General features: G+C 39.2%; 1 protein-coding gene and 1 pseudogene across 2 annotated transcripts in view; one reads left to right on the forward strand and one right to left on the reverse strand.

The window, feature by feature from the left end:
• The window catches only part of TRAPPC9 (trafficking protein particle complex subunit 9), a 609,198-nt gene that overhangs the window by 35,820 nt on the left and 546,104 nt on the right, over positions 1-27,274 (forward strand). For both annotated transcript variants that reach the window (XM_076004998.1, XM_076004999.1), the window contains 3 exons: positions 6,872-6,993; positions 12,670-12,795; positions 25,371-25,587. In XM_076004998.1, coding sequence (XP_075861113.1) covers positions 6,872-6,993; positions 12,670-12,795; positions 25,371-25,587 — 465 coding nt within the window. The remainder of the gene's footprint in view (positions 1-6,871; positions 6,994-12,669; positions 12,796-25,370; positions 25,588-27,274) is intronic.
• Positions 35-492, reverse strand: LOC105855159 (small ribosomal subunit protein uS8 pseudogene; annotated as a pseudogene).

Below are 27,274 nucleotides of genomic sequence, written 5' to 3' on the forward strand. Positions count from 1 at the left end.
GTTTTGTAATTTAGTGAGTTTACCAGAATTCTAATTTTTTTATTTTTATTTTTTTTCCCACTGAGGCATTTTATTTGTAAGTATGTATTACATCCCTAGAAAAAGAATCCCAGAATTTTCCCTCCTGTGTGTTTTCTTCTTGCTTCTTCATGGTCCATGATGCCAGCCGAAGTTGTCAATACAATGAAACCAAACTGGCGGGATGGGAACAGATTATTCTGCCATTTTTCTAGATCTTTGAGTTGCACATCAAATCTGGGGCTGATCACTCCACACTTGTTTAACCTGCCTGTGAGGTTCACAACAATTTCCCCAGCTCTGTGATCATCGATGATTTCAAATTTGCCAATGTAACCATGCTTCATCATCACCGTTAGAAACCGGACAATGACTTTGGAGCACGGCTGTATAAGAACCTGGCGTTTGCCTCTCTTTTCGGCATTGTTGATGCTCTTGAGAGCATTAGCCAGGACATTCATGCGCACCATTATGGCGGCATGGAAAGATGGCAGAAAGAGCTAATTTTTTAAATTATTGATTTTGAAGTAATTTAAAACTTACAAATTTTTTAAAAAGTTCAAATTTCCAGAGTGGTACAAAAACTCTAATATGCTGTTCATCCAGATTCACCAGTTGTTATCATCTTCTTTATTATTTGATCTCTATGTATATACATATATTTTTTTTTTTTTTTTTTTTTTTTTTTTTTTTGAGACAGAGTCTCGCTTTGTTGCCCAGGCTAGGGTGAGTGCCGTGGCGTCAGCCTAGCTCACAGCAACCTCAAACTCCTGGGCTCGAGTGATCCTTCTGCCTCAGCCTCCCGGGTAGCTGGGACTACAGGCATGCGCCACCATGCCCGGCTAATTTTTTCTATATATATCAGTTGGCCAATTAATTTCTTTCTATTTATAGTAGAGACGGGGTCTCGCTCTTGCTCAGGCTGGTTTCGAACTCCTGACCTTGAGCAATCCGCCCGCCTCGGCCTCCCAAGAGCTAGGATTACAGGCGTGAGCCACAGCGCCCGGCCTATACATATATTTTTTGAGCCATTTGAGAGTGAGTTGCAGCCCTGATGCCCTGCCCTGAATACCTCAGTGTGCATTTCCTAAGGACAAGGTCATTCATATAAACAGGGCAGTGATTAAAATCAGGAAATTTAACACTGATGCAATACCTTTATCTACTCTACAGACCTTATTTACCTTCCACCAGCTGTCTCGATACAGCAGTTATATTTCCTGAGCCAGGATCCAGTCCAGGACCGTGCATTGCATTTAGTTTCCATGTCACTTAGTATCATTTAATCTGGAATAGTTTCTCAGCCTTTCTTTTTCATGGTAATTGATATTTCTGGAGAATACAGGCCATTTATTCCATAGAACATTCTCAATTTAAGTTTTCCTGAAGTTGCTTTGTGATTATGAGGTTATACCTTTTGGCAAGGTGAGGAGAGAGGTGAAATAAGTGATTTATTGTGCATTAAATCAGGAGGCATATCATGTTGACTTTTCTCATTATTGGTGATGTTAACTTGGATCATTGGTTAAAATATAGTCCAATAGGGGTTTCCACCGTAAAGTTACTATTTTTCTCTATGTAATGAATAAGTAATTTGTGGGAAAATACTTTGACACTATGTAAATATCTTGTTCCTCACAAACTTTCACCCACTAGTTCTGGCATTTAGTGAAGAATTTTACCTGAGTCAGTTGTTATTACTTTGATGGCTGCCAAATGGTGATTTTCAAATTTCATCATTTCTTATACATTTATTAGTTAGCTTTCTAATATAAGGAGGAGCTTTCTTTTCTTTTTTTTTTTTCCCTCTGTCCTTCTTTCTATCCATCCATCCATCTATTATTATTGTGGACTTATGGATCATTATTTTTTCCAGTGGGTTCTAATGCACTGCTATCATTCTTTATTTTTTAGCTCATTTGCAAGATTTGGCCAATGGAAGCCCTTCAAGCTGGCTCCTGTATCCTTTTGACATGTTCCCCAATAATTTTTTTGAACACTACTTTCTGGCTTAAGATATTTTAGGTTCATTTTGTACTTTCTCTGTCTTGGCTGTGGAATCAGACATTTCTCCAAGGAGTTTTAATTTATTTTGTTGGAGAATGCTATTTAGAATTCAAGATCTGGGCAGTAAACATGTTCATTGCTACTGAGATTCATTGATTTTAGGCCCTTTGAGAAGTTCTACTGTTATCTAAACTTCATATGGATTTCTCCAATTCCAACCCAAATTCCAGGGTTGTTTTTAGTCTTACCCTGTTTCATGTTTACGTTTTCCTTCTCCAACAGTGAGAAAGCTGACTCCCAATGTCATCAATATGTTTATTCATTTTCTCAGGCCTACAATATGTGGAAAGCGGTTTTGGAATTGCTAAATAATATTACTGTAAAAACAAACCTCTACAAAGAGAATTCAAGAATTGTTGTGGTTCTTTTGTCTTGAGGATAAATACACAGATGCTGTGATTAGAAGTTACTTGGATTTGTTCTTTAATGCTTCCTGACAATGTGACTATGTTCCTTGTTTGAAATGTAGTTATTGGTTTCTGTTTGTTTCCATTAATGAGTTCCCCCATCCTTATTGATTTTTTTTAAAACTATGTAAGGTGTCAACGTGGTTCCAGAAGTCAGAACTACATAAAAGGTACAACCAGAGAAGTGCCACTTCCTCTTTTGTTTTTCCCACCTCATTTCCATCTGCCCTCATAGGTAACCAAGTTCATTTGTTCTAGTTTATCCTTAAACCAGACTGATGTTCTCAGTTGTTCTTATTTCTCTTTCTTGTGAAACATGTACTATATTATGTATATTCTTTTGTACTTGGCTTGTTGTTTTGTTTTGGTTGCTAACATCAGCTTATGGAGATCTTTATCGTTTATTTTCATGGCTGCATAGCACACTGTGTACACATACCATATTTTATTTTACCTGTATTCTACGTATGCACATTTTGGTTGTTTCCAATATTCGGCAATTATAACTAATGCAGCAGTAAATGATCTTGTAGATATGTATTTTTGTATTGTTGAAGGTATATCTTCAGCATAAATTCCTAGAAGTCAAGGTAAACATACAACATAGTTTTATTAGATTTTACTGAATTATTTTTTCTTGTGCCCCCAAAAGGTAGAAATATTTTGCAAAATTCTTCTTAAAGGTTGTACCATTTTGCATTCACAGTAGTAGTGCATGAGAGTGCTTTTATCCGTAGGTTCACCAACATGGTGTGTTGTCAACCTTTTAAAATTTTGCCAACTAGATATGTGAGAAATAGTATATCTTCCTATTAGTGAAGTTGAACATCTATTTAAATGTTTAAGGGCCATTTTTATATTTTTACTTTATGAATTGTCTTCTCACATCTTTTGCTTTTTTTCCCCCCATTGGATTTTTAGTTTTTTTCTTTCAATTTTTATGATCTCTTTATATATAAGGAATGTTAGCCTTTTGAAATGTGTTGTAAAAATTTTCTCTTAGATTGTCATATATGTTTTCACTTTATTTATATAATTGAATATATCCATATTTTTAAAATTCAATTTGGATTTGAGTGATAGAGAGCCTTTTATCCAGGTTTTAGAGGAATTTACCCATGTTTTTTGAACTTCTTTTATGGTTTTCTGTTTTACATTTAATCCCAGATCCATTTAGAGTTTATTCTTGTTTTTGGTGTGAGGTATGGGACTGATTTTATCTTTTTCCAAATGGCCATCTGAGTGTCCCAGGATCATTATTAAAAAGTCTATCTTGGCTGGGTGCGGTAGCTCACACCTGTAATCCTAGCACTCTGGGAGGCCGAGGTGGGTGGATTGCTCAAGGTTAGGAGTTCGAAACCAGCCTGAGCAAGAGTGAGACCCCGTCACTACTGAAAAATAGAAAGAAATTAATTGGCCAACTAAAAATATATAGAAAAAATTAGCTGGGCATGGTGGCACATGCCTGTAGTCCCAGGTACTCAGGAGGCTGAGGCAGAAGAATTGCTTGAGCTCAGGAGTTTGAGGTTGCTGTGAGCTAGCCTGACGCCATGGCACTCTAGCCTGGGCAACAGAGTGCGACTCTGTCTCAAAAAAAAAAAAAAAGTCCATCTTAGCCTCAGTCATTTCAGGTGCAGTGTCCTACTGCTGGAGGACTTTGTCATACACTGGCCAATTTAACATCTAGATTACGTATACACTGTTTTCCTGCTATTCCTCTGCAAAATAGGGCCAGTAGTATACATGTGTCAGGGTTTTGGTTTTGTTTTTTAATTGGATAGCAGACAAGTGAGCCAGGCTGGTGCTAGCCTGTTAGTCATTATTGCCACACTGGTACTTGCCTTATCTAAGCCCTTTTTATTCTTCCTTTTATGGTTTCCTTTTCTTTCTCCAGCCTCGTGCATCTCTGCTTTATTCCCTCTTTTTTTCTGCTCTGTTTTGCCCGAGTTTCCAGTTTTTGCCTTGTATAAAATCTTGCAAATAATACGAACTCAGTAACTGTTTCTCCAATGAACGATAAAACTATTGTTGGATTGATACTTGAGAACCTTTGTGATGGTGTCTTTTTCAATCTTTTCTCCCCTACATCTTCTTAACTATGCCCTTTTCTTTTTCTTTCCTCTAGTCTGGGTTTTAATCTGCCTGTGACATTGCTTTTCCTGCCTGTCATCTAAAGGCTGTGGGTCTTGATGACTCTTTGTTTCGCTAGTTCACAGTAATGTTACGTGTGGAGGTCAAAACTTTATCGATGTCAAGAAAGGTCAGATCTACTGTGCACTAGGATTTTTAGAGCTTGCTATTCTTTTCTTGAGAGATATTAAATCAGTCTGACCCACTGATCTCTCTCATGAGCTATGCTCTTTTTACCTTCCCACAGATCATGTTGTTCTTTGTTACAACATGTAGAATTTTCTTCTCTAGCCTTGGTATTGGAGTTAAATTGATCAGGAGATGAGCCCTCAGGACTAGAGGGGTGCTCTTTAAAAGGTGGAGGGAACATTTGCTCCTTCTCCATGGTTGGGGACTTCCGCCCTAGTGCTTTGATCGTGTACTTCTTGGAAGGGATGAGGTACCATAGAAAGGGTGAAAAGCCCACCTCGTTCTTACCCCCTGTTATCGTTTCTTTCCTTTGTCCAACGGAAAAAAAGGGTAAAAACTCAACAATGTGAAGATAATTTGTTAGATCTAATGAAATAAATCAAGACCCTATGTTATTTATTAAATATTAATCTATGCCCCAAACAATGTATTGTAAGCGTGAGAAGCACAAACACACAAAGCACAACAGTGCTGTCGTTAAGAACATAGGCCCAAGATCGACTCCTGCTCTGGAGTCACCAGCTAGGTAATCTCGAGAACTAATAAGAATACTTCCTCTTTAGGGTCTTGCCACCTCACTTGCAGAAATGGAGTACACTAAGAGTACTTCTCTCATAGAGTTGCTGTGGGTTGTAGATGAGGACACGCAAGGAAGTTCTTGGCATAGGGCCCAATTTCCCCTAAGTGGGAAAAAATGCTGCTTTTGGTGTGATGACATTATAAAAACCCCGTGTAAGCTCTCCTCCGAAGGGATGTCTTGTGGCTTGGAGATGGAATTCTCAATTTTGTAAGTACGCAAGGGTTCTGTCCTTGGGTCTTGTGGATTTGAATCTGTTCTTTAAAAAGTACATATTTTAGATATTTTTTCCAAGCATGCCCTTTTCTATTATTATTTATAGTTCTTCTCTCTCATCTCTTGCTGTGATCTTCACAAAGTCTGCAGGAAACAAAATCCTAAACCACCTGCCTCTTCACAGTTCTCTATTATAGTTATTTCTTCCATTACTAGGAGAGGATTTTGCATATGAAATTCTTTGTTCCTCTTTTCTTAGAGATTCTCTGCCTGTTTTTCCATTGATCTATCCAGTTATCTATTTCTTCTTCTTCTGTCTTATTCCAAAAGGCATTTGAGGGAGCTCACACAGTTGGAGAATAAAACATAAGCAGGTTAGAAAATTGGACCAAGGGTAGAAAGCAAAGGTAAGAAATGAGCTTGCAGTGCTGAGGGCAGTGTGAGATGCATGCCCTTGGCTGTGCGCAGTTATACAGATGGGCAGCACATGTGTCCCTGAGCCTCCCAGCAGGCACGGGGGAACCAGGGTCTGTGGGAGATGCCTACTGTCTGTAAGATAAATAAGTGGCTTAGGAGAATCCCAGTTTTTCTTGTGATTGAAGTTTAGGAGAATATTTTTTTGAGTGTTCTATGAAATTAAGGAATATTTCATCATTTTTTTTTTCCTGCCAGTGTTCTCTTTGTAGTTGGTTATATTCTATAAAGGGAAGTTTCTTCAAAACTCTCCCCTGTTTGGGTTTGGTGGCTAGGGAATTAAGTGATTCTGCTTGTAGATAGGAGTTGGTCAGAAATAGAAAGTGACATCCAGGGAAAGGATACTTATGTTGATAAGTGATTTTGTTAATGTTGTACAGTTTAGAAAAATTCTTTCATACTTTATCTTCTTTGAGGACACGTAGTGGTCCCTTGCTAGCATTAAGAACTTCAAGCTGTGAGAGAATGCATTCTGACTTTGCCATTGTCTTCAAGACAACTAAGCTAGTTCTTACAAACGTGTTACTTTTATGTCATGCATTTCATGTTCTTTAATAAAAAATTTCGACAGGGAGGACAACTTATTCTGAGTTAATTAACATTTAATACAATGCTTTGATGGTAAGACTATTATAGGAAGTATACAAGCTGTGAAGACTAAACACTGTTTCATTATTTAAATTTCAATAGGGCATATTGAAGTTTTATCTTATTTGTGTCCCTCTTTAAATTAACAAAGAAATTAAGACAGAAAAAACAAAAGATTATTTCTTTCCTTCTGCTTGGTTTGCAGGTGCCCTCACTACCAATGGCATAAATCCTGACACCAGTGCTGAAATTGGACGTGCTAAGAACTGTCTTAGCCCTGAAGACATAATTGACAAATATAAAGAGGCCATTTCTTATTACAGCAAGGTGATTTTATTGCTTTGTAAATTTTATACATAATTGTATTGTTTTAATGAGAAGTTCCCATTTTACGTTGTGTAATGCTACAGTATCTCTTAATTGTTTCTGTAAGTATTCATGTATTATTCTGTAATGCCTGTCACTAATTGTTTTTCTGATTCAAAACAATACATTTAATACAATAAATTTGGAAAAAAGCTATCATAGCCCCACTACTCAGAGATAATCATTGTTAACATTGAATATCTATTTTCTTGTCTTTGTGTTAATACATATTATCCATATAGAAATGGTGAGCATACTGTACTTATTTACTGTGTGGTGATAGTACATTTTTCATTTGGCATATTATGTGTTTTCCTATGTTATTAAATCTTCCATGGCATGATTTTCATGACCTGTATAGCATTCCATCTGTGGATGCACCATTCTTTCTACTTTGGACTTAGAACAATTGTAAATTTCAAACATACTTACTAAAATACTGAAAAACAAAACCCAAGTTGTATAGAAGAGTGGCATTGAGTAAAAAATGAAAGTCCTCCACCTTCTCTGCCCTTAATCCCCAAGGGTAATGAGTATTAACAACTTGGTATATATTTTTCGCAGCCTTTATCTATGCCTATGAGGTACACATACACATTTTATTTACTAAAATGGGATCATACTATCTCTGTTATTCCACATCTTGCTTTATTCACTCAGCAATAAATGATAGATCATAGATGTCCTCCCTCCTCAAGACCTGCTTGATTCTTTCAAATAGTGTGGAAAGGTCTTCTTAAATGTGGATGTAGTCCTTTATTCTGCAACACATTTTGTGAGAGATTATCATAAATAGCACCTAGAACAAGACGAAATGCCAGCTCTTGCGGAGTTCACAGCTTGCCATAATTTACTTAATTATTCCCCTGTTGATGGATACTTAGGGTTTCTCACTTTTTCACTGTTAGAAAAAATGCTTCACTGAACATTCTTGTACCTATATTCCTTGTGTTCTTGTAGGAGTATTCCTTTGGGTTCGATGTTTCTAGAAATTTAATTGCTATGTCTGACTTTTACATTTATCATAGGTTATGTTCAAGTTACTCTTAAAATTCCTTCTCTAACAGAGAATGAAAAGATGTAGAATTATTTATTTAACCAATCCTCTATTACTGAATATTATTTAGTTTTGATTTTTCTTTTCCCATTATTGTAAACAGTGCTCTTATAAATGCCCCTATAGATAAATCTTTTTTGGACTGATTTTTTTTTTTTAAGGGAACAATTCCTAGAAATGAACTTGAATCAAAGAGTATACATTATTTTAGGGTTATATGTTCCTTGATTGCCCTCCAAAAATGTTGTTAATTTACTCTCCCACAAATGAGCACTAGTTATCATCCTTTAAAAATATTTGCCAATATGAAGGGCAAAAATAATTTTTCATTGTTTTAGTTTGCATTTTCTTTTTCTTTTGAGATGAGGTTTCTCCCTGTTGCCCAGGCTAGTCTGGAACTCCTGGGCTCAAGGGGTCCTCTCAATGCAGCCTCTCAAATAGCTGGGATTATAGGTGCACCACTATGCCCAGCTTAGTTAGCATTTAATCACACCAGTAAAGTATTGAACATTTCTTACTTGTTAGCTATTTGTATTTCTTTTATGAACTATCCATTTGTGTCTTTTGCACACATTTAAGTTAGGGAGCTTTTCTTACTGCTCTGCAATAGCTCTTTATATATTATGAATATTAACTTCTTGTGTATCATAGACATTACAAATCTTCTTTTAATGTCATTTGCCTTTTAATTTTGTTTATAAGGTTTTTCTTTTTGATTTGGTCAAAATCTATTTTTAATGTAGTAAATCCTTTCTTTATGGTTTTATCTTTGGTATTCTGCTTGGAAATACTTCCTTAACAATAGAATAAAACTCTTTTCCCAGTTTTTTACCTCTAAAATGGGGATGATGATAAGTACCCATCATCTCACAGAGTTGTAGTCAGGATAAGGTGAGATAACATATGCAGACGATTTGTATTGTCTACTGTCAGTATTTTTTAGTATTTATATTGTTATCTATAATTTATTTTCTGTGTTTTATGACATAGCATGCAATTTTCCCAGGTAATGATATAATTGTCTCACCACAATTTAATTCATATTTTTTTCTTGCCTATAGGCAAGAATTCAAATCAAGGTATACTAAATACTTTGAGTATTTAGTATACTCTAAGTATACTCTAAGTATACTTAGAGTATACTAAATACTCATATCTATTTCTGAACTTTTATTCCTTTCTATAAATACTAATCTGTCTTATTTTACTCCAGGACCATGATAATTTATCTGTTGTAGTTTACTTGATATCTAATAGTGTGAGTCTTTTTCTTAAATTCTGTTCTCCCACCCCAAATTTTTGTGGCTAGTATGATGAATTTAGTATTCCTGAGGAATTCTAAAATAATCTGTTCAAGTTAAAAAAGTCAGATTGGATCCAATGACACTCTACAAAAAAAGACACCTGCACTCGAATGTTTATAGCAGCACAATTCATAATTGCAAGGCTGTGGAAACAGCCCAAGTGCCCATCAATCCAAGAATGGATTAAGAAAATGTGGTATATGTATACCATGGAGTACTATTCAGCTCTAAGAAACAACGGTGATATAGCACATCTTATATTTTCCTGGTTAGAGCTGGAACCCATACTACTAAGTGAAGTATCCCAAGAATGGAAAAACAAGCACCACATATACTCACCAGCAAACTGGTATTAACTGAGCAGCAGCAGCACCTAAGTGGACACATAGGTACTACAGTAATAGGGTATTGGGCAGGGGGGAGAAGGAGGGGACAGGTATATACATACATAATGAGTGAGATGTGCACCATCTGGGGGATGGTCATGCTGGAAACTCAGACTTGTGGGGGGAAGGGGGGAAAGGACATTTATTGAAACCTTAAAATCTGTATCCCCATAATATGCCGAAAAAAAAAAAAAGTCAGATTGGAGTTTTGATGGGGCTTGCAGTAAGTTTTAAATTATTTTTGGGAGAGCTTCTATATTTACAATATTGCTTTCCTCTATAGAATATGTTAATGTCTCTACAGTTATACATCTTATTTTAAGTCTCTCCATACAGTGTTATAGTTTTCTTTATATAGAACATAAGCATTGCTTTGAAGTTTATTCTTAATTTTTACATATGTTTTTGTTAATTTTGTGAATGAGATTTTTTGCCATTATATTTTCTGTTTAAAGCGTATATATAGAAAGTTACATTGATTTTTTTTAATATTCATTTTGTAAGTAGCCATTTAAAAATCATAAGTACTTTTTCCAGAGCCCTTTCTTATCCATTTAAAAAAATTTGTTTCCAAGAGTATCCAAATGGTAATAACTAAATTCTGTAGTTGGGGAGACAGATGGAGAGAGATGATGTGGCTTTTGTAAGTACTTTTAGTAGGCTAGTGGCTGCCTGTGGACTGGAGAAGCAGAGAAGTGCCCCCGAAAGAGCCAGGTAGGACCAGCAAGGACCCCGACAGCAGGAGAGGACCTCTGTTGTCATGGTTAGGCCTACTGGCATGACAGGCAGATGCCACTTCACTGGCCAAGTCTGATTGGGTATCAGGGCTGTGTAGAGTGCCAGCCACATCAGTATGAATATGAGGCTTTATCTCTATGGGGAGGACTTGTCTGCCATGGGCACAGCAGGTAGTCAGGCAGCCTGTGTCCTAGGGGTGGGAAGAGCTGACTGTGAAGTCAGACAGAACTGAGCGTGACTCTCTCCTCTCCTGTTTACTGACCATCTGGCTTTAGTCAGTCAAATTATATGACCTCTTTGAGTTCCAGTTTTCTCATCTCTCAAAATGAAGGCTTGCTGCATTGAATGTTTAATTAAGGTAAATAAATTTTATATATATATATATATGTATATGGCTTAGCACAGAGACAAGGTCATTAGTATTACTCAATGAACAACTGGAGGTTATCATCTCTTCTTCTTTAATTCAGTATTCTATAAGACATCTGGGAGAAAAACCAGTTCCTAATATGTATATGATACAAGTAGAAAAACAAAATTAATATCTTGCTATTCTACAGCTGTATTTTAATTCTTTTTTTTTTTTTTTGAGACAGTCTCACTTTGTTGCCCAGGCTACAGTGAGTGCCGTGGTGTCAGCCTAGCTCACAGCAACCTCAAACTCCTGAGCTCAAGCAACCCTACTGCCTCAGTAGTCCCAGTGTAGTCCCAGTAGCTGGGACTACAGGCATGTGCCACCATGCCCGGCTAATTTTTTCTATATATATTAGTTGGCCAATTAATTTCTTTCTATTTTATAGTAGAGACGGGGTCTTGCTCTTGCTCAGGCTGGTTTTGAACTGACCTCAATCTGCCCGCCTCGGTCTCCCAGAGTGCTAGGATTACAGGTGTGAGGCACCATGCCCGGCCTGTATTTTAATTCTTTTTCTTCATTTAGCTCTTTTCTTCTTTATTTTCCCTCTTTTACCTCCTCCACCAAGAGTCTGAGACTTTCCCGTGCTACCTACAACAGTTACATTGAAATTACTTTCAAAGTTGAACCATCATCATGATGATAATGATACAAAAAACATTTGTACACTTCAGAGATTTCATTATATTGAATTTGTATACACACACACACACACACAGACAGCAGACCACCTCCTACTTTATGAGTGAGAAGCACTACCTTTTGGTTTTCATTCATTGAGACTGATACAAAGTCTCTTAAGCAAATTCTTGCCTGGGTTCATGAATGATCAAACCATTTTTACTGGATTTCTGATTTTTGGCCAAGGAAATTCTCTCTATTAGAAGAGATGAAATGGAGCCTCTAGACATTCTTCTGAGATATTGGTGTTATTGTATTTTGAATGGAAAGGAACGTTAGATGGCATGTAGCTTTATGCCACTCTATAGGTATAAGGAAATTGAAGCCCAGGCCTTAAGTGTCATGATCAGAGTCACACAATGGCATGATTTGAACTAGAGTCTAGGTCTTATGTCATCTTGTACATGTAGGTAACAAGACAGTGGTTTGGGAGGGCAGAGAACCCTCCTCTCTTGACTTCCAGTGTCTTGGTAGAGTTTTTAGTGCTCACCTGCCATTAGTTTATGTTCATGGCAGCCACTCCAGAGAAGGTCATTCTCTCCCAGTTGACTGAATTTCTAATCAGCAGGAAGCTCTGGACCCATTCACATTTCCTAGAGAGAAGCTATTGGACACAGAATCTTTGTTGTTATAGTTTGCCCTCCCGTGCCCTCTGTGTGAGGTACTGTCTAAGGCTAGATAAGGCTAGCCTTGGACAGAGTGAGGACAATAGTCTGTGATGCTGAACCTTCTCCCATTTCCACCTTAGCTTTGGAGTAAGGCTGACTTGAGTTCAAATCCAGCCTTCACCAGTTACTAGCTTTGTGACCTTGGGCAAGAAACTTTACTTTTTGGGGTCCCATTTTATTTATTTGTAAATAAGGATAATATTTACTTTAGTTTTTTTGTTTTATAATTGAATGAGATAATTCCCTCATTTATTCCTCAAGTATTGATTGCACTGTACTTGGGGAATTGCTGTTGCAGAGTTATTGAGTCCCAGTGGTGCAGCCTTCAGAATATGACAGAAACATCTCCACTCTTCTTTTTTGACTGAGGTTCCTCCTTTATATCCTACAGTATAAGAATGCTGGAGTGATTGAATTGGAAGCGTGTGTCAAAGCGGTACGTGTCCTTGCGATTCAGAAGCGGAGCATGGAAGCCTCAGAATTTCTTCAGAATGCAGTTTACATTAATCTTCGACAGGTGAGTGTATGCCCACCTCTAAGTGGAAGAGTTAATACTTATGAAATTCGTTCACTAGTGATCAGCTTATTTTGCTATGCTAGGATTCAGTATGGCATGGTAAAAACTGGAGTCTTAACTCAGTATCCTTATTGATGTGGTTATTTGTATGTTTTACTTCTTTATTTTGTGGTATTTTACTTTGAAAATTCAGAATTTGCTGTTCTTTAACATTTTTTTTTATTGGAGAAATAACTTTGCCTCTTAAGAGCTTTGCAGCTTTGAGGGTCTGGGGGGCAAATGTGTGGCTGGGGCCAAGCACAGAGTGTCCGGGGAGCCAGAAGTAATTCTGGGGCCACAGTGGTTTTGTTTGTGAGGGACAGTGGTGGGAAAAGATGCTTCAAAGGCAGGTTGGGTCAGGACCTGTTGAAGATCATACATAAAGGTAAAGAATACTGGACCTTACCAGGTAGGCAGGAGAGACTCCTTGTGGAATCCTAGGTGGGGAGCTGTCCCATGGGCTTGGCTTTGAAGCCCACCTCTGCCACCTTTTAGCTGCATAACCCTGAGCAAAAGTACTTGGTGTGTCTGATTCTGAATATCATTCTCTGTGAAGCGGCAGAATAACAAACTGATATGGTAGTTAGAAGGACTAGTTTAGATGAGATACTTCATGTCCAGTTCTGTTTTTAGTGCCGTCTTGTGAGTGGCTGCGATGGGCAAGGATTATTATCAGGTTGTAGGACTTAAAGGGACACATTTGTGACAGAGCAGAAAATGGATTATGCCTTTCAAATGGATCCTTAAAAGGCCTGAAGCTACAGAATTGCAGACAGTTTGGTTGGCAGCTCGTGCAGGGAGGACTTTGAGACTTATTTGCCCTTAACGACTGGAGTTGCCTTTGCAAATTAATGTTGAAAATTTGGGCTTGCTGCAAAGCTTTTTTCACAGGTGGGTATATAAATACACATATTTTATAAAATAAAATGTTTTCACTTAAAATCTGTTTGAATTTGTTGCTGTTTGGAACAGCCCTTCCTTTGCTGTTTGCTCAGTCTTCCACATGGACCACTAGAGGTCAGCAAAGACCTCTGGAAACACCTGCTGGGCGATGGTGCAGACAGTGGCTGCCTGGCCTTTTGAGTTTCCCCAACACGGTCCTTTACTTTTGTTGACTCATCTCCATGTTTGTTTGCCAGATGAGCAGGCAGCAAAATAATGAGTTCTGGTGGGATTTTATAATAATAATAAAAAAGAAGGGCCTGTAGTGTTTCTGAAATAGAACCAGCTTTTGGTTCTTGATCAAGTGTGTTCTATTGTAGAATCGATGTGTTATATCTGTTCCTGGAAATGATTTTGGCTAACATGGAAATTTTGAAAGGAGCTGAGATATGATTATTGCAGGTTCCTTCTGCTTTAAGAATCCCTGTGCACACATAAAAACTGATAAATAATACATTTGGATTTAGTGGTATTGGAAAAGTTTTCTTCACTTTATAGAATTCAGTGCAGAATTCCCTGCTTTGTGTTCAGGGACACAGATTGACCTGTCTTTTCATTAGTTGTTTTGGTGAGTAACTCTTGATAATTATCTATGATTAACAAATGGCAGCACACGTTTCGTTTAATAACTGGCTTTCTGAGAATCTGTGTATTGCACATGTAGATTTTATAGGCACATGGTGAGGGAGAGGGAGATGGAAGGAGCATGGACTTTGGCACCCCAGACTGAGGTTTTAGTCACTATTTCCTCCCTATGTGATTTGGAATAGTTATGTAACCTCCTTAGCCTGTTTCTAAATCTGTGAAATGGGAATGATGATTTTCACTTCCAGAGTTGTTTTAAGTTGTAAATGGTATAATAATGCATATAAAGAGCTAAACGCACTGCTTGGCACATACAAAGCATTCAGTAGATGTGTTTGCCTCATTGATAATGTATTAAAGGAATAAAGGCAGCTCCTGTTTGTTGAGGTACCATTAACCAGCACTTTACTAGGTTGTGAATTTGGACTATTTCCTTTAATCCTTATAATTCTGTGTTCCAACTGCAGTTATTCTTGTTTACCGAGAAGGGACTCCAGGCTAAAGAAAGGCTGTGTAACTTGTCCAGAGTCAGACCATAATTTCAAAGGGGAAGGGGCCTCTGGGAAGTGTGCTTGATCTCTCTTTCCTTCAGGCACGTTCCACACGGAGGCCAGGCCCGAGGCACTGCGTGGGGCTGTCTGCTAGTCTGCTAGTTCTTGAATATTCAGTGGGCAACAAAACAGACATGATCCTGCACTGACAGAGCTTAAGTCTAGAGTGGGAAACAGGTACTAAACAGATAAACATAAAAATAGGTAATTACAAATTTGATCAATTCTACAAAGGAAAAGAACATGCCCTGCCATGTAGACCTGGGAAATTTTCTAGCTGAGGCTGCTCTACTGGTATAATCTCAGTAAAATAAGCTCTGTTACCACACAAAGATGACAAAAAGGCAAAGCCTCTTCATTACCAAATGAGATGAAACTTACTGATAATACTAATTAAGCAGCCAGCTCCTTGCAGGCATTTAACTAGGTGCTTTACAGATATCGGCCATAATCATCGTGACAACTTTGCCAAGCAGTTTATTGCGCCCAATTTTAGAGATGAAACAGGAGAGTTTGCTGGATACCCAGGATAATCTCATAAATACCATCATTGATGTTTAAACCTAGTTTGTTTTGATTCTAATATCCAAGCTCTATGAACTGAATCATGTAGCTTCCCCCCAAAACCCAAATTATTGAAATTAATTTTTTTAATTCTTAGTAGAAAAGGAATTATTTGAAAGTAGAAAGGAATTATTTGAAAAACTAGAAAAAAAATCTGACCATGCCAGACTTGAGAACATACTCTAGGATCAATGTATAGTCAATCCAATACCCTTTGCTTCCTGAAAACCTAATGTTCAGGAATGATTCTGAGCCATCTGAGTACATTTTGTCTTATGATACTATTGACTAAGACCTGCAACCTCTTTGTCCCTGGTTAAATTTCTCTTCAAAGCCGTTTAAATTTCATGCAGGCTATTCGTTCAGATGTAAGAATAGCCTCTTTAAAATTTTTGATGCATTTCCTTAATGAAGCTGTTGCTAAGGAAACCCAGCGAAAACCTGGTAGATATGCACATAATAATTACAACCTCAGAACTTTATGTCAATTTAAGCTCAAAATCAGAGGGATGTGGAGATTCAGGAAAGACTTTTTAACATAGAAGAGGGAAAGTACTAAGAATGCAGCTTAGCTAAGGCTGAAACAGTTCAGTGTTGCCAGCAGGGTGCCTGGCTTTCAGAGATGGTTTGTGGGGAATTCATGGTTCTCACAAAGAAACTGCTGGATGGGAAAGGAGGAAAGTCAAGCTCCTCATTGGAGAAGGGAAAGGAGAGAGAAGGAACCGAGACATTTCTGGTTGAATAGGAGTCTGGGATATGGCATGCCACCTTGTCTTTAGGAGAGAGTAGTTTCGTGGGAAACAGGCATATAAAGAAATCTCTTGAGTGAATCAAAGCTGCAGAGAAATGAGTAGACCAGGTGGGCCTCTTGCTACCCAGCTTGGCTTTGGATGAGGAGCTTCCTGCAAAGATGTGGGAGTCTTTGACCTGATCCTTAGGTTGGCATTTCATATCTTGATTGAAACCCAATAAAGGGATGAAAGAGGGAGGGGCTAATAAGAAAATCCAGAAACTGGAGAATGAGCCACATACATGTGCCATGGTGTTGTTATATGTAACACAGGGAAGAATAATGCTCAATAATAAGAATAATGCCTCAGAATTTCCCACGTAGGCCCATGCCAGCAATTGGTGTAGATATTTGTCTCACGGGTGTTGTGAAGCTTACCATCTTTTAGCTTATCATTTTTTTCTTTTTGTTTTAGCTGTTAGGAACCTTAGAGCTGAATCTGTGGTCTACCCTTAATAATTACACCTACTTCATGGCATACATTTTTGTGATTTGACCTTCCCAGGCTTCATTTAATTACAGTCCTCATTTTCTCTTCACCCTGATTTTTATCTTTTTGTTGTTAAATTGTATATGTTTAAAAAATTGATTTTAGATGCTTTTTTTAGAGTGAGGCAGAATGTAAATAAATGTGTAAACAGAGCATGTCACAGACACATATTGCTTTTAGAAATTCTAAGCTGTTTACCTTAGGGGTTACCTTAAAGTTGAGATGAATATTAAAGTGATACATTTTTAATAGGAAAGTTTGGGTAATTCATGCATATTCTAGAGCAGGGACTGTATCTTAGTCATTTTTATAGTCACTGTGCCAAGCACAATGCTTGTCATAGACCAGGCATTTATTAATGTTTGTTGGATGAATCAAGTAGAGCCAGCGATGACGCATGCTTCATCCTGTGGTTCTTGCCAGCATTGGCACCACTGCTCTGAGCTGCAGTTAACAGCAGTAACCATCGGTGGATATGCAAGGCGTTGTACCAACAGCTTTATACCCATTTTTGCATTTAACACCTTGACTGACACACTAGAAAAATTTTTTTTCTTTGGGGCCACAGTGTTTTATTATGCAAATAGAATAAAAACTTTTTTTTTTTTTTTTTTTTTTTTTTTTTTTTTTTGAGACAGAGTCTCACTTTGTTGTCCAGGCTAGAGTGAGTGCCGTGGCGTCAGCCTAGCTCACAGCAACCTCAAACTCCTGGGCTCAAGCGATCCTCCTGTCTCAGCCTCCCGAATAGCTGGGACTACAGGCATGCGCCACCATGCCCGGCTAATTTTTTTTTATATATATATCAGTTGGCCAATTAATTTCTTTCTATTTATAGTAGAGACGGGGTCTTGCTCTTGCTCAGGCTGGTTTTGAACTCCTGACCTTGAGCAATCCGCCCGCCTCGGCCTCCCAAGAGCTAGGATTACAGGCGTGAGCCACAGCGCCTGGCCAGAATAAAAACTTTGACAACAAAATGATCCTTTCTAATTTAATGAAAAATGTATTGTTTTCATTGTTTTCTGTGCATGAATTATATGCAGCCTGAAAAACATTTCTTGTGACTCCCAAGGTAAAGAGACATGTGAGTTACATATGCTTCACAAGGCCCTGGGCTTAAAACTAGCATGAGTTCAATGTAATTCACTTGGCAGTTAATGTGTTAATCCTGAAAACCCTTCACAAGTGATTATTTTTATTATTTTATATTCATAATGTATAGTGTGTTTTTTTTGGAAAGGCTTCAAATCTTCAGAAAAGTTGCAAGAGGAGTACAGTGAATGCTTAATATGCCCTTCACCTAAAAGGACAGTGTTTATCCTTTTATGTCAGGCATATTCATTTAGCATAAGGTTTTCAAGGCTCATTTATGTTGTAGCATGAATCAGTACTTCATTCCTTTTTATGGCCAGATAGTATTCCACTGTGTGGATGTATTATGTTTTTTTTAATCCATTCAACAATTGATGGGCATTGGGTTGTTCCCACCTTTTGTCTAATATGAATAATGCTGCTATGAACATTCATATACAGGTTTTATAGGGACACATGTTTCTAATTTTCTTAGTATATACTTGGGAGTGGAATTGCTGGGTCGTATGATAACTTATGTTTAACTTTTTGAGAAACTTTCAAACTGTTTTCCAAAGCAGCTGTAACCGTTTTACATTTCCATTGTCAATGTATAGGGATTCCAAGTTTTCCACATCCTTGTCAACACTTGTCTATCTTTTGGTTATAGCCATCCTAATGGAAGTGAAGTGGCATCTCATTTTGGTTTGGGTTTGCATTTCCCTGATGATGCTGAGTGTTTTTTCATGTGCTTACTGGCCATGTGTGTATCTATTCAAACTCTTTGCCAATTTTTAAATTGGGTTTTATTTTCTTTTTATTGTTCAGTTGTAAATTCATTATATGTTCTGGATACTAATTCCTTATCAGATATATGCTTTGCAAAATTTTTCTCCCGTTCTGATACTGTCATTTCACCTTGTTGATGGTGTCCTTGGCAGCACAAAAGTTTCCAATTTTGATGAAGTCCAATTTATCTATTTTTTCTTTCATCACATGCTTTTTGGTGTTATGCATAAGAAACCATTGGTAGCCCAAGGTGGAAGATTTACTATGTTTTCCTTTAGGAAGTTTAGAGGTTCGATTTTCCATTGAGGTCTATGATCCATTTTGACTTAATTTTTGTGTATCATGTGAGCTGGGGTCCAGCTTTATTTTTGTGCATATGTATATCCAGTTGTCCCAGCACCATTTGTTGAGAAGACTGTTCTTTCCCCATTGAATGGTCTTGGCACTCTTGTGAAAAATTAGTTGAATGTAAATGTAAGTTGTTTTTTAAAATTCTTAATTCTGTTCCATTGATATGTACATATATGTCTGTACTTATGCTAGTACCACACTATCTTGATTACTGTAGCTCTGTAGTAAGTTTTGTTCTTGTTTCTTAAGACTGTTGTGGGTATTCTGGGTCTCTTGCACTTTCATGTGAATCATGGATCAGCTTGTCAATTTCTCCAAAGCAGCCAACTGGGATTTTGATAGAGCTTACATCAAACCTATAGATAAATTTGGGGAGTTTTGCCATCTTAATAATATTGCCTTCCAAACCATGAACATGGGATGTCTACAATAAAGAGTCAACAAATCCTCCTTTTCAGGGAAAAAAGGAAGACACATTTAGTTGGCAGCCTTCTATAACTTGCCAAAACTCAGAATTTTAATTTTTTGTTTTAGTTGATTGTTTTTTACACTGGCCATTTTGTAAGGAGAGGCATCATTGTCATGTTTAGATTAGGTATTCTAGGAATCACTGATTTTGTCCATAGGATATGGATTTTATTAACCTTTTAGATTGTTTTCTCATTTTCCTGCTGTACCTCTTTCTTAATTTTGTATATGCCTTCAATTCTCTATTCTAGTTGGGACCTTAATTTTTTTATGTTTATGCAAATTTAATTCCAATAATGAATTATTTATAAAACAAACAATATATGGGGATAAGTGATTTAACCTAGTATTTCATTTCTGTGTGTTTGTTTCGCTTTAAGTGTATAAGGTACAACGTGAAGATTTGGGGCTGATACTAATTCTCTTAGGGGAGGAGTGACATCAGCAAGATGGCAGAATAGGACTTTTCAGCACTTATCTACTACAGAAACACCTACCTGATAACCATTGACACATACAAACAGACTTAGAGAAACTCAGTACTCATCAGTATAGAAAGGTGAATGCGGAGAAAGGCCATAGTCAAAGTTCATGTAATTGTCAAAGTATGTATAAGCCTGTTTGCTCACTACTTTCACTAGTGAAAGCAGTACTTCTTGAAGGTAAAGGAGTTGGGTTTTTAAGGTTATCCAAGAATGAATCAAAGGGAACTAGGATGATCATAGTCAAACTTCAACTTTGCTTCAGGTACCACTTTTGAATGGTGTGCTCACCAAGGGTATTAACTGTTTATAAAATTTCATCCCTCTAGCACATGGTGAGTACACCTGGTAGTCTACGAGCCTTTTAGCTACCTGCCCAAGAGCATGGAGTACAGAATGCTGCATCATCCATCTCTCTGTCCATCTTCCCAGGCACCCAGAACAAGGCAGAGTGAGAATATGACAGAGTGAGTCCTCATTGGCTTGTCTGTCTCCTCTACTATCCCATGAACTTTTGAGGGGCCAGGTCTTATTTAACTTGTTTTTTTTTTCATTCTTCCCTCTGAATGATTAAAACTGAAACTGGATCCAACTACTTTAGGCAGATGCTTTTTTTTTTTAAGAGGCAGGATCTTGCTCTGTTACCCAGGCTGGAGTGCAATGGTGCAGTCACAGCTGACTGCAAACCTTGAATTACCGGCTCAAGTGATCCTCTTTCCTCAGCCTCCTGAGTAGCTGGGACTACAAGTGCATGCCACCATGCCTGGCTAATTTTTAAAATTTTTTGTAAAGACAGGATCTCACTGTATTGCCCAGACTGTTTTTGTCTCACTGTATTGCCCAGACTGTTTTTGTCTCACTGTATTGCCCAGGCTGTTTTTGAACTCCTGGCCTCAAGCAATTCTCCCGCCTTGGCCTTCCAAAGTGCTGGGATTACAGGTATGAGCCACCACACTATATGCTTTCTAAAGAAAAGTTGTTGGTGGATGCCTTATTACTCCTGCTCTGGGATATAGGAAAGAAAGTTATGTTTCTTCCAAACTTTTATGACAGACATATAGAAATTTTGTGTAATTTTGAATATATATTTTCTGTCCATATAATCATGGCTAGAAATAATTGTGGAGAGAAACAGAATGTGTTTTCCATACCTGGAATGTGTGGTCTCTGCTGTTTTCTCCTGCATTCTTCTGTGGTCATCACTTGAGTGCTGTCACCAGGCTGTCCCAAACCATCTGCCACTGCCTTGTTCTTCAGATTATTGCAAGGTTCCGTGTTTAGAAGGCTGATAGGGGTTAGGCATTTTCTAGATCATCTTTGGCTGACTAATTTGGGGTTAGAACGTGTGATTTCAAAGGCATTAACCAACAGTAATATTTCCTATTTCTTGAACACTCAGAGTTGTAGGCTTATGCTAAATGTCCACATTATTTCATTTTGTCTTTCCAACATCGTAATTAGATTTGATTATCTCCATTTTGTAGATACTAGGAAAGTGCCAAAGCCAGTGATGTGCAGATTTGGCACTGGAACTTGGGACTTTCTGACTCTAGTCTATGTTTTTCCCTGTATCTTCCTGCCAGAGACTAGTCCTAGATCTTGAGTTTCTCACTAATATCCCACTTTCTTTCTCTTTAGTATAATAAAGCAGATCTAAACTTACTTTCAAGTTGGAAATGGAAAAGCGAATTAATAATAAAGAGATCACCACCATCTAAAATAAAGGGGACAGACAAGAGTCTGTCTTGTGAGTACTCAAGACTACTTGTCTTGAGTAGTCTTTGAGCCACTTCCGTTGGAACCTCACATAAACATATGGGCCCAGAACTCAGACTTCGTGACTGTGCAGCCTATTGAAAAATTAAGGCAAAGATGTGATGATTAATATTGCCTAAAAGAGCAGCAGGTTGGAAATGAGTTTGGGGATTTTATTTCACTCTAAGATTTCGTGAGGATCTTGGCCTAGCATTTTGCCCAGGACGATTTCGTGATCCCCAGATCCTTGTGCTGCAGGTGTCCAAGTTGACCTAACACGACTTTGTCCTGGGGCTCCCAGGGCTCACCACTAACAAGAAGCTTGTTAGTCAAGTGTCTGCCTAGTGCTCAAAAGCAGTCATGTCCAAGCTTTTCCCATCAAGGATCCTTTTCAGGACTAGAAGTGATTTCAATTCCATCTGTAACATAGTGTTTATCATTTGCTTTCTTATTACATTCAAACGATAAAAAGAAGATTGAAATAATATATTATCGTTCAGAGTATTACCTCGTTTCATCTTAGATAGTTTCCATGAAAGAATCAATGGGAGTTCTGATGGATTGGAGGTCAAGGCTTGTGACCTTCTCTGACTGTCCCCTTTATTTTAGATGGTGGTGATCTCTTTAAGGGCATTGGGTAAGATCACTATTTGTTTTATCTTGCCCAACATCTTTTATCATGTTTGGTCCCTAGCAGGTGCAGTTGAAGGTCTAGGAGTTTGCAAGTTTGTGATAAAGGCATTATGTACTCCTGCCTCTCCTTTATATATCTCCTCAATCCTCTGCCATGGCGAATATTCCACAGCACTGGCATTTCTTTCTGCAGCTGTACTGCACACTCTTGGAAAACAGAGGCTATGTCCTATTCAAATTTGAATATCCATGAATCATAGACCTGGACAAGAAGCTTCTAGAAGAAAATATAGGAGAATATCTTTGTGACCTTGGGCAAAAGTTTCCTAGGCAAGGACACGGGAAGCAATAACCATAAAAGATGAAACTGATAAATCGAGCTATGTCACAGTGTTATGTTCTGCTTATCGGTACTCCCTTAGGAAAATAAGTTGTCAACAAACTGGGAGAAAATATTTGCAAAACATACATGACTAAGGACTTACATTCAGAATATAAAAAGAACTTCTACAACTCCATAATAAACAAATGATCTAATTTTAAAAGCTGTCATAAGATTTGAACAAACACTTCATAAAGGAAAATACACAAGTGGCCAGTAAGCATATAAAAAATGTTCAACATCATTAGTTATCAGGGAAATGCAATTTAAAGCCACCAGAATGGCTAAAATTAAAAAGACTGATAACATCAAATGTCGGTGAGCTCGTGGAGCAACAGTAATTCTCACACATCATTGTTGTGAGTGTGACATGACCTTTCACTTTAGGAAAGGTCTGGCAGTCTCGGGTGGGGAGCGGTGGTGACATACACGTGAATAATTTAGGAGACAGAGAGAGAAATGATAGTCCAGAATGGTTACGAGAATTTAGGAAAGAAGTGGCAGCTTGTAGCTAAAGGGCATGAAGACAGGCTTCTTGGAGAGGGTGGCATTGGAGTGGTGTCTTTGAAGAAGAGTCGAAGTGGATGTTGGGGACAGAAGCCCCTCAGGCAGAGGGAGGCAGGAGCAGAGAGCTGAGGTGAGGGCGCTCGGGGAACCCCTATGCCCTGGAGCACCTTTACGGAGTGGAATCCTGTTATCCCCTGTCTGAGGCAGCGTCTGCCCTTTTCACCCTTATTCTGTGTCAAAGGACATTTCTTTGCACTTGACCCAGTTGTTCTGTTTCTTTGTTTGCTGGGTGACTGCTATCCTCCCCATTGATTCTAAGCCTGCAGGACCAGCCTTTCCTGGCATGTAGGACCCTGAGCACAGGGTCTGTGCCTGTTTTGTTCACTGCTGTGTCTCCCCCCAACACTAGGGGCTGGCATCGAGTGGGCAATCAATAAATACGTGTTGGCAGGATGAGAAAAGAAATGAATTAAAGTTGTTCAGTTTGGCTAGACCATAGATAGGAAGTGGGACCTAGAGTTACAAGGGCAGCTTGTGGCTAACTAACTTAAGAGGGCCTGGTGTGTCTGTGAAGGCATTTGGGCTTCATTTTATAGTACTAAAGGGTTCCTGAGTGGTTTTGAGGTGGGCGTTGTCTTAGTCTGTTTGGGCTGCTATAAAAAATACCATAGACTGGGTGGCTTATAAACAACGGAAATTCATTTCTCATAGTTCTGGAGTCTGGGAAGTCTCCAGAATCAAGGTGCTGGTAGACTTGGTGTCTGATGAGGGCTCATTTCCCAGTTCATAGACGGCTGTCTTTTCACTGTGTCCTCACATGCTGGAAGGGGTGAGGAAGGTCTCTCTGGGATCTCTTTTATAAGGGCACTAATCCCATTTATGAGGGCCCTACCCCCATGACCATCAACCCCCCAAAGGCCCCAGCTCCTAAGACCGTCACTTTGGGGGTTAGATTTCAACATGTGAGTTTAGGGGGGTGGGGGATACAAACACTCATATCATAGCGGGCATAATGGGCTCCGAGCTGTGCTTCAGGAGTGTTATTCTAGCCAGGGTATGTGGGTGAATTAAGGAAGGGAGAGAAAGGTGGTGTGAAGGTGACTCAGGTCTAGGGCCTGGGCAAGGGGCATGACAGTGGGTGCTGGGGGTGGGGAATGGGTGGAGGGTTTAAAGGGCACAGATTGGAAGGGTATTCAAACTTAGGTTCTGAGCGCGCAGAAATATGTGGGAAACATGTTTATTGTCCAGGGCAGGGGAGGTAGAGAACCACTTCCTTAGCAGTGTGCCTTGAGCAGCAGTGTGGGCCCTGCCTTCTTTCCTCTCTGAAGGTAGCTCCAGTGCAGTGAGGTGAACGCCATGCAGTGAGCAGAGCCCGGGCCCGGAGTCAGGGCTTGTCTGACACTTCTTGACTGTTTGATTTTGTGCAGTTATTAATGTCTCTCTGAGTTTCAAATGTCCTTATTTACAAGTTCATGGGATTGTTGCTTTGATTAAATAAGGTATGTTAAGGTTGCCAGTATATAGGAGTAGATGCTTAAGAATCAGAAGTTGTTATTACTACATCACAGGGTTGTTGGGAGGATTCAGTTAGGTCTTGGATGAAAGAAAACTTTTTGTAAGCCATGAAGTCTTAAGTCTAAATTAGGTGGTGATATTATTAACAATTCATTATCAAGTTACATGGCTATAAATATTCTGGGGTTTTAAGAATTTTTGTATTTGATGAAAGTCTCTGCCAAAATCCTATTGTCTACATCAACTCTACTCTTCTCTTCTCTTCTCTTCTCTTCTCTTCTCTTCTCTTCTCTTCTCTTCTCTTCTCTTCTCTTCTCTTCTCTTCTCTTCTCTTCTCTTCTCTTCTCTTCTCTCTAAAAAGGAACTTAAAGTAGATGTCTTATGTGATATGTAGTAAATACCTTTGTTCAGAGAATCTGGGCATTAGTAGCAGAATGACAGGCTACACTTGAAGCAATGTGCTCATCGAAGGTTTCTGAGTGTCCACAAAATCCGCTCAGTGCTTTTGTGATATTGTCATTTCACAGGGCTGGCAACGAGGCTGTCCCTCTCCTTCATGTTTCATGAGGTCTTTGTTTAACAAAAATACTTTTTTTTATGCGTGTTTCTTGTTTCACTTATAAATTTCTTTCAGAAGCTTTTTTACTTTATTTCTGTGCTTCAGCTTTCTGAGGAGGAAAAAATCCAGCGATACAGCATCCTGTCTGAGCTCTATGAATTGATCGGCTTCCATCGCAAGTCGGCGTTCTTCAAGCGTGTGGCTGCCATGCAATGCGTGGCCCCGAGCATCACGGAACCCGGGTGGAGGGCCTGCTACAAACTCCTCCTGGAGACACTTCCTGGCTACAGTCTGTCACTGGATCCAAAAGACTTCAACAGAGGTACTGACAGTCCTGCTGCTGGAACTAAAATGATGCTTTAATTCAATTAATCGTGCACTGTTTGGGTACCTGCTCTACATGGCAGACTTTGTAATTGGTGCTGGGATGCGAAGATGACTAAAACCCTGCCCTGTACTTGGGTACTCTGGGGCTTGAATTCTTAAATCTTTATCCATGGTAGATAGAAGTTGCCTTTGAGCTCCTCCCGCCTCAGCCTCCCAGAGTGCTAGGATGATAGGTGTGAGCCACCGAGCCCGGCCTTCTGTTGGATGTTGTCAGTGACACTGACTCATATTGTTGCTCCAATTCATTTTGAACCTGAATTCTGTCCCTTGCTTTTGTTTCAGCTGTTGTTGATGGTATTGAGTGCAAGAGGTCAAGAATAGAATTTGGGACCCTTTCTAACAGGTCTCCTATTCTCTAGAGATTTCTTGGTTTTCACTTTGTGCTAGACACCATGCCCTGTGTTGAGCAGGAACATATGGATGAGCCAAGCTTCCTGCCTGATCTCAGCCACGTCTGAACCCATTCAGTGGTATTCTTTGCCAGATCGTATTTTACCGTCTTGCCCAAACAGATGTCATGACAGGATTTTTTCACCTGCACTGTCACCTGCTCTCCCTTTCTCTAATTTTCTTTGTCCTCTGCATTCCCCCAAGAGATGGATGGAACCTAAGCTTTGCTGAGCCCCTGTTTCTTGACTGGCAGTTTTAGTTGGACCTGAGTATACATGAATTGAGACTGATGACGTGTGGTTTTCATCCCCATGTCTGTCTTCCATGTACGAGGAGCCTCAGGGCAGTCAGATGCTTCCCCAGAGACTGTTGTGGCCCCTGTACCACGCCTGGTGTGGGCCTTGAACTGGCTTCTCAGGGTTGCTTCCACCCTCAGACAGCTGTGCCCCAGCTGTGGCCACAGGACTGTTCTTAGTTCCTCAGAGCACTGTTAAGACCAGGTGGTCCTTAACAGAGCGTTATTTTGGTGCCTGAGGACAATAGGAACTCACAGTTGAGAAATGAAAACTTTCATAAAGGATTACGAGGGAGGATGAAGAAAAAAATAAAGAGAAACAGAAGAGAAAGAGAAATGGAAACCTTCAAATGGGACTGTCATTGCTGATGGCGTCCTTGGGCGGACCTCTGCATTAGCTATCTCTGCCCTGAGCTCTGAGCCTGGCCCTCACAGTGGGGGGCTGGCCACTTGCTCCAATGAGTCTGGGTCTCTCTCTCTCTGCATTTCAAAAAGAGGAAGAGTCCTTCCTTGTGGTTTCCATTTTTTTTTGTTCCAGGAATGAGGACAACATCTCATGGCAGATAGCAGATGCATGGAGTGTGGTCTGGTGTACATGCTTGGAAGATTCTCACCTGATTCTGAGAAGACCAGTCTAGTTCTTACCTTCCTTTACTACGGATGGTGGTGGGCTTTAGCTAAGTGTTGTTTCTGCTGGAAACACTCACTGGTGATGGAGAAAGGGAGGGGCCAAGGGGGGAAGGCTCTTGGTCTAGGATGACCATGCGGTGGGGGGTGCCAAAGTCAGCTAAGAAATGAGAGGAACGTGTGAAGACTGATTAAGAGGTTGCTGGATTTGGGGAGCCAAGGTCAGACTGAGCCAGGATGAGGGATTTGGGATCTCAATAAGATTTGCTGTTGCCCTCGTGGCTGGTGTGTTTCATAGGAAGCTCAGCTG

Source organism: Microcebus murinus, chromosome 7 (genome assembly GCF_040939455.1).
Source record: "Microcebus murinus isolate Inina chromosome 7, M.murinus_Inina_mat1.0, whole genome shotgun sequence".
NCBI lineage: Eukaryota > Metazoa > Chordata > Mammalia > Primates > Cheirogaleidae > Microcebus > Microcebus murinus.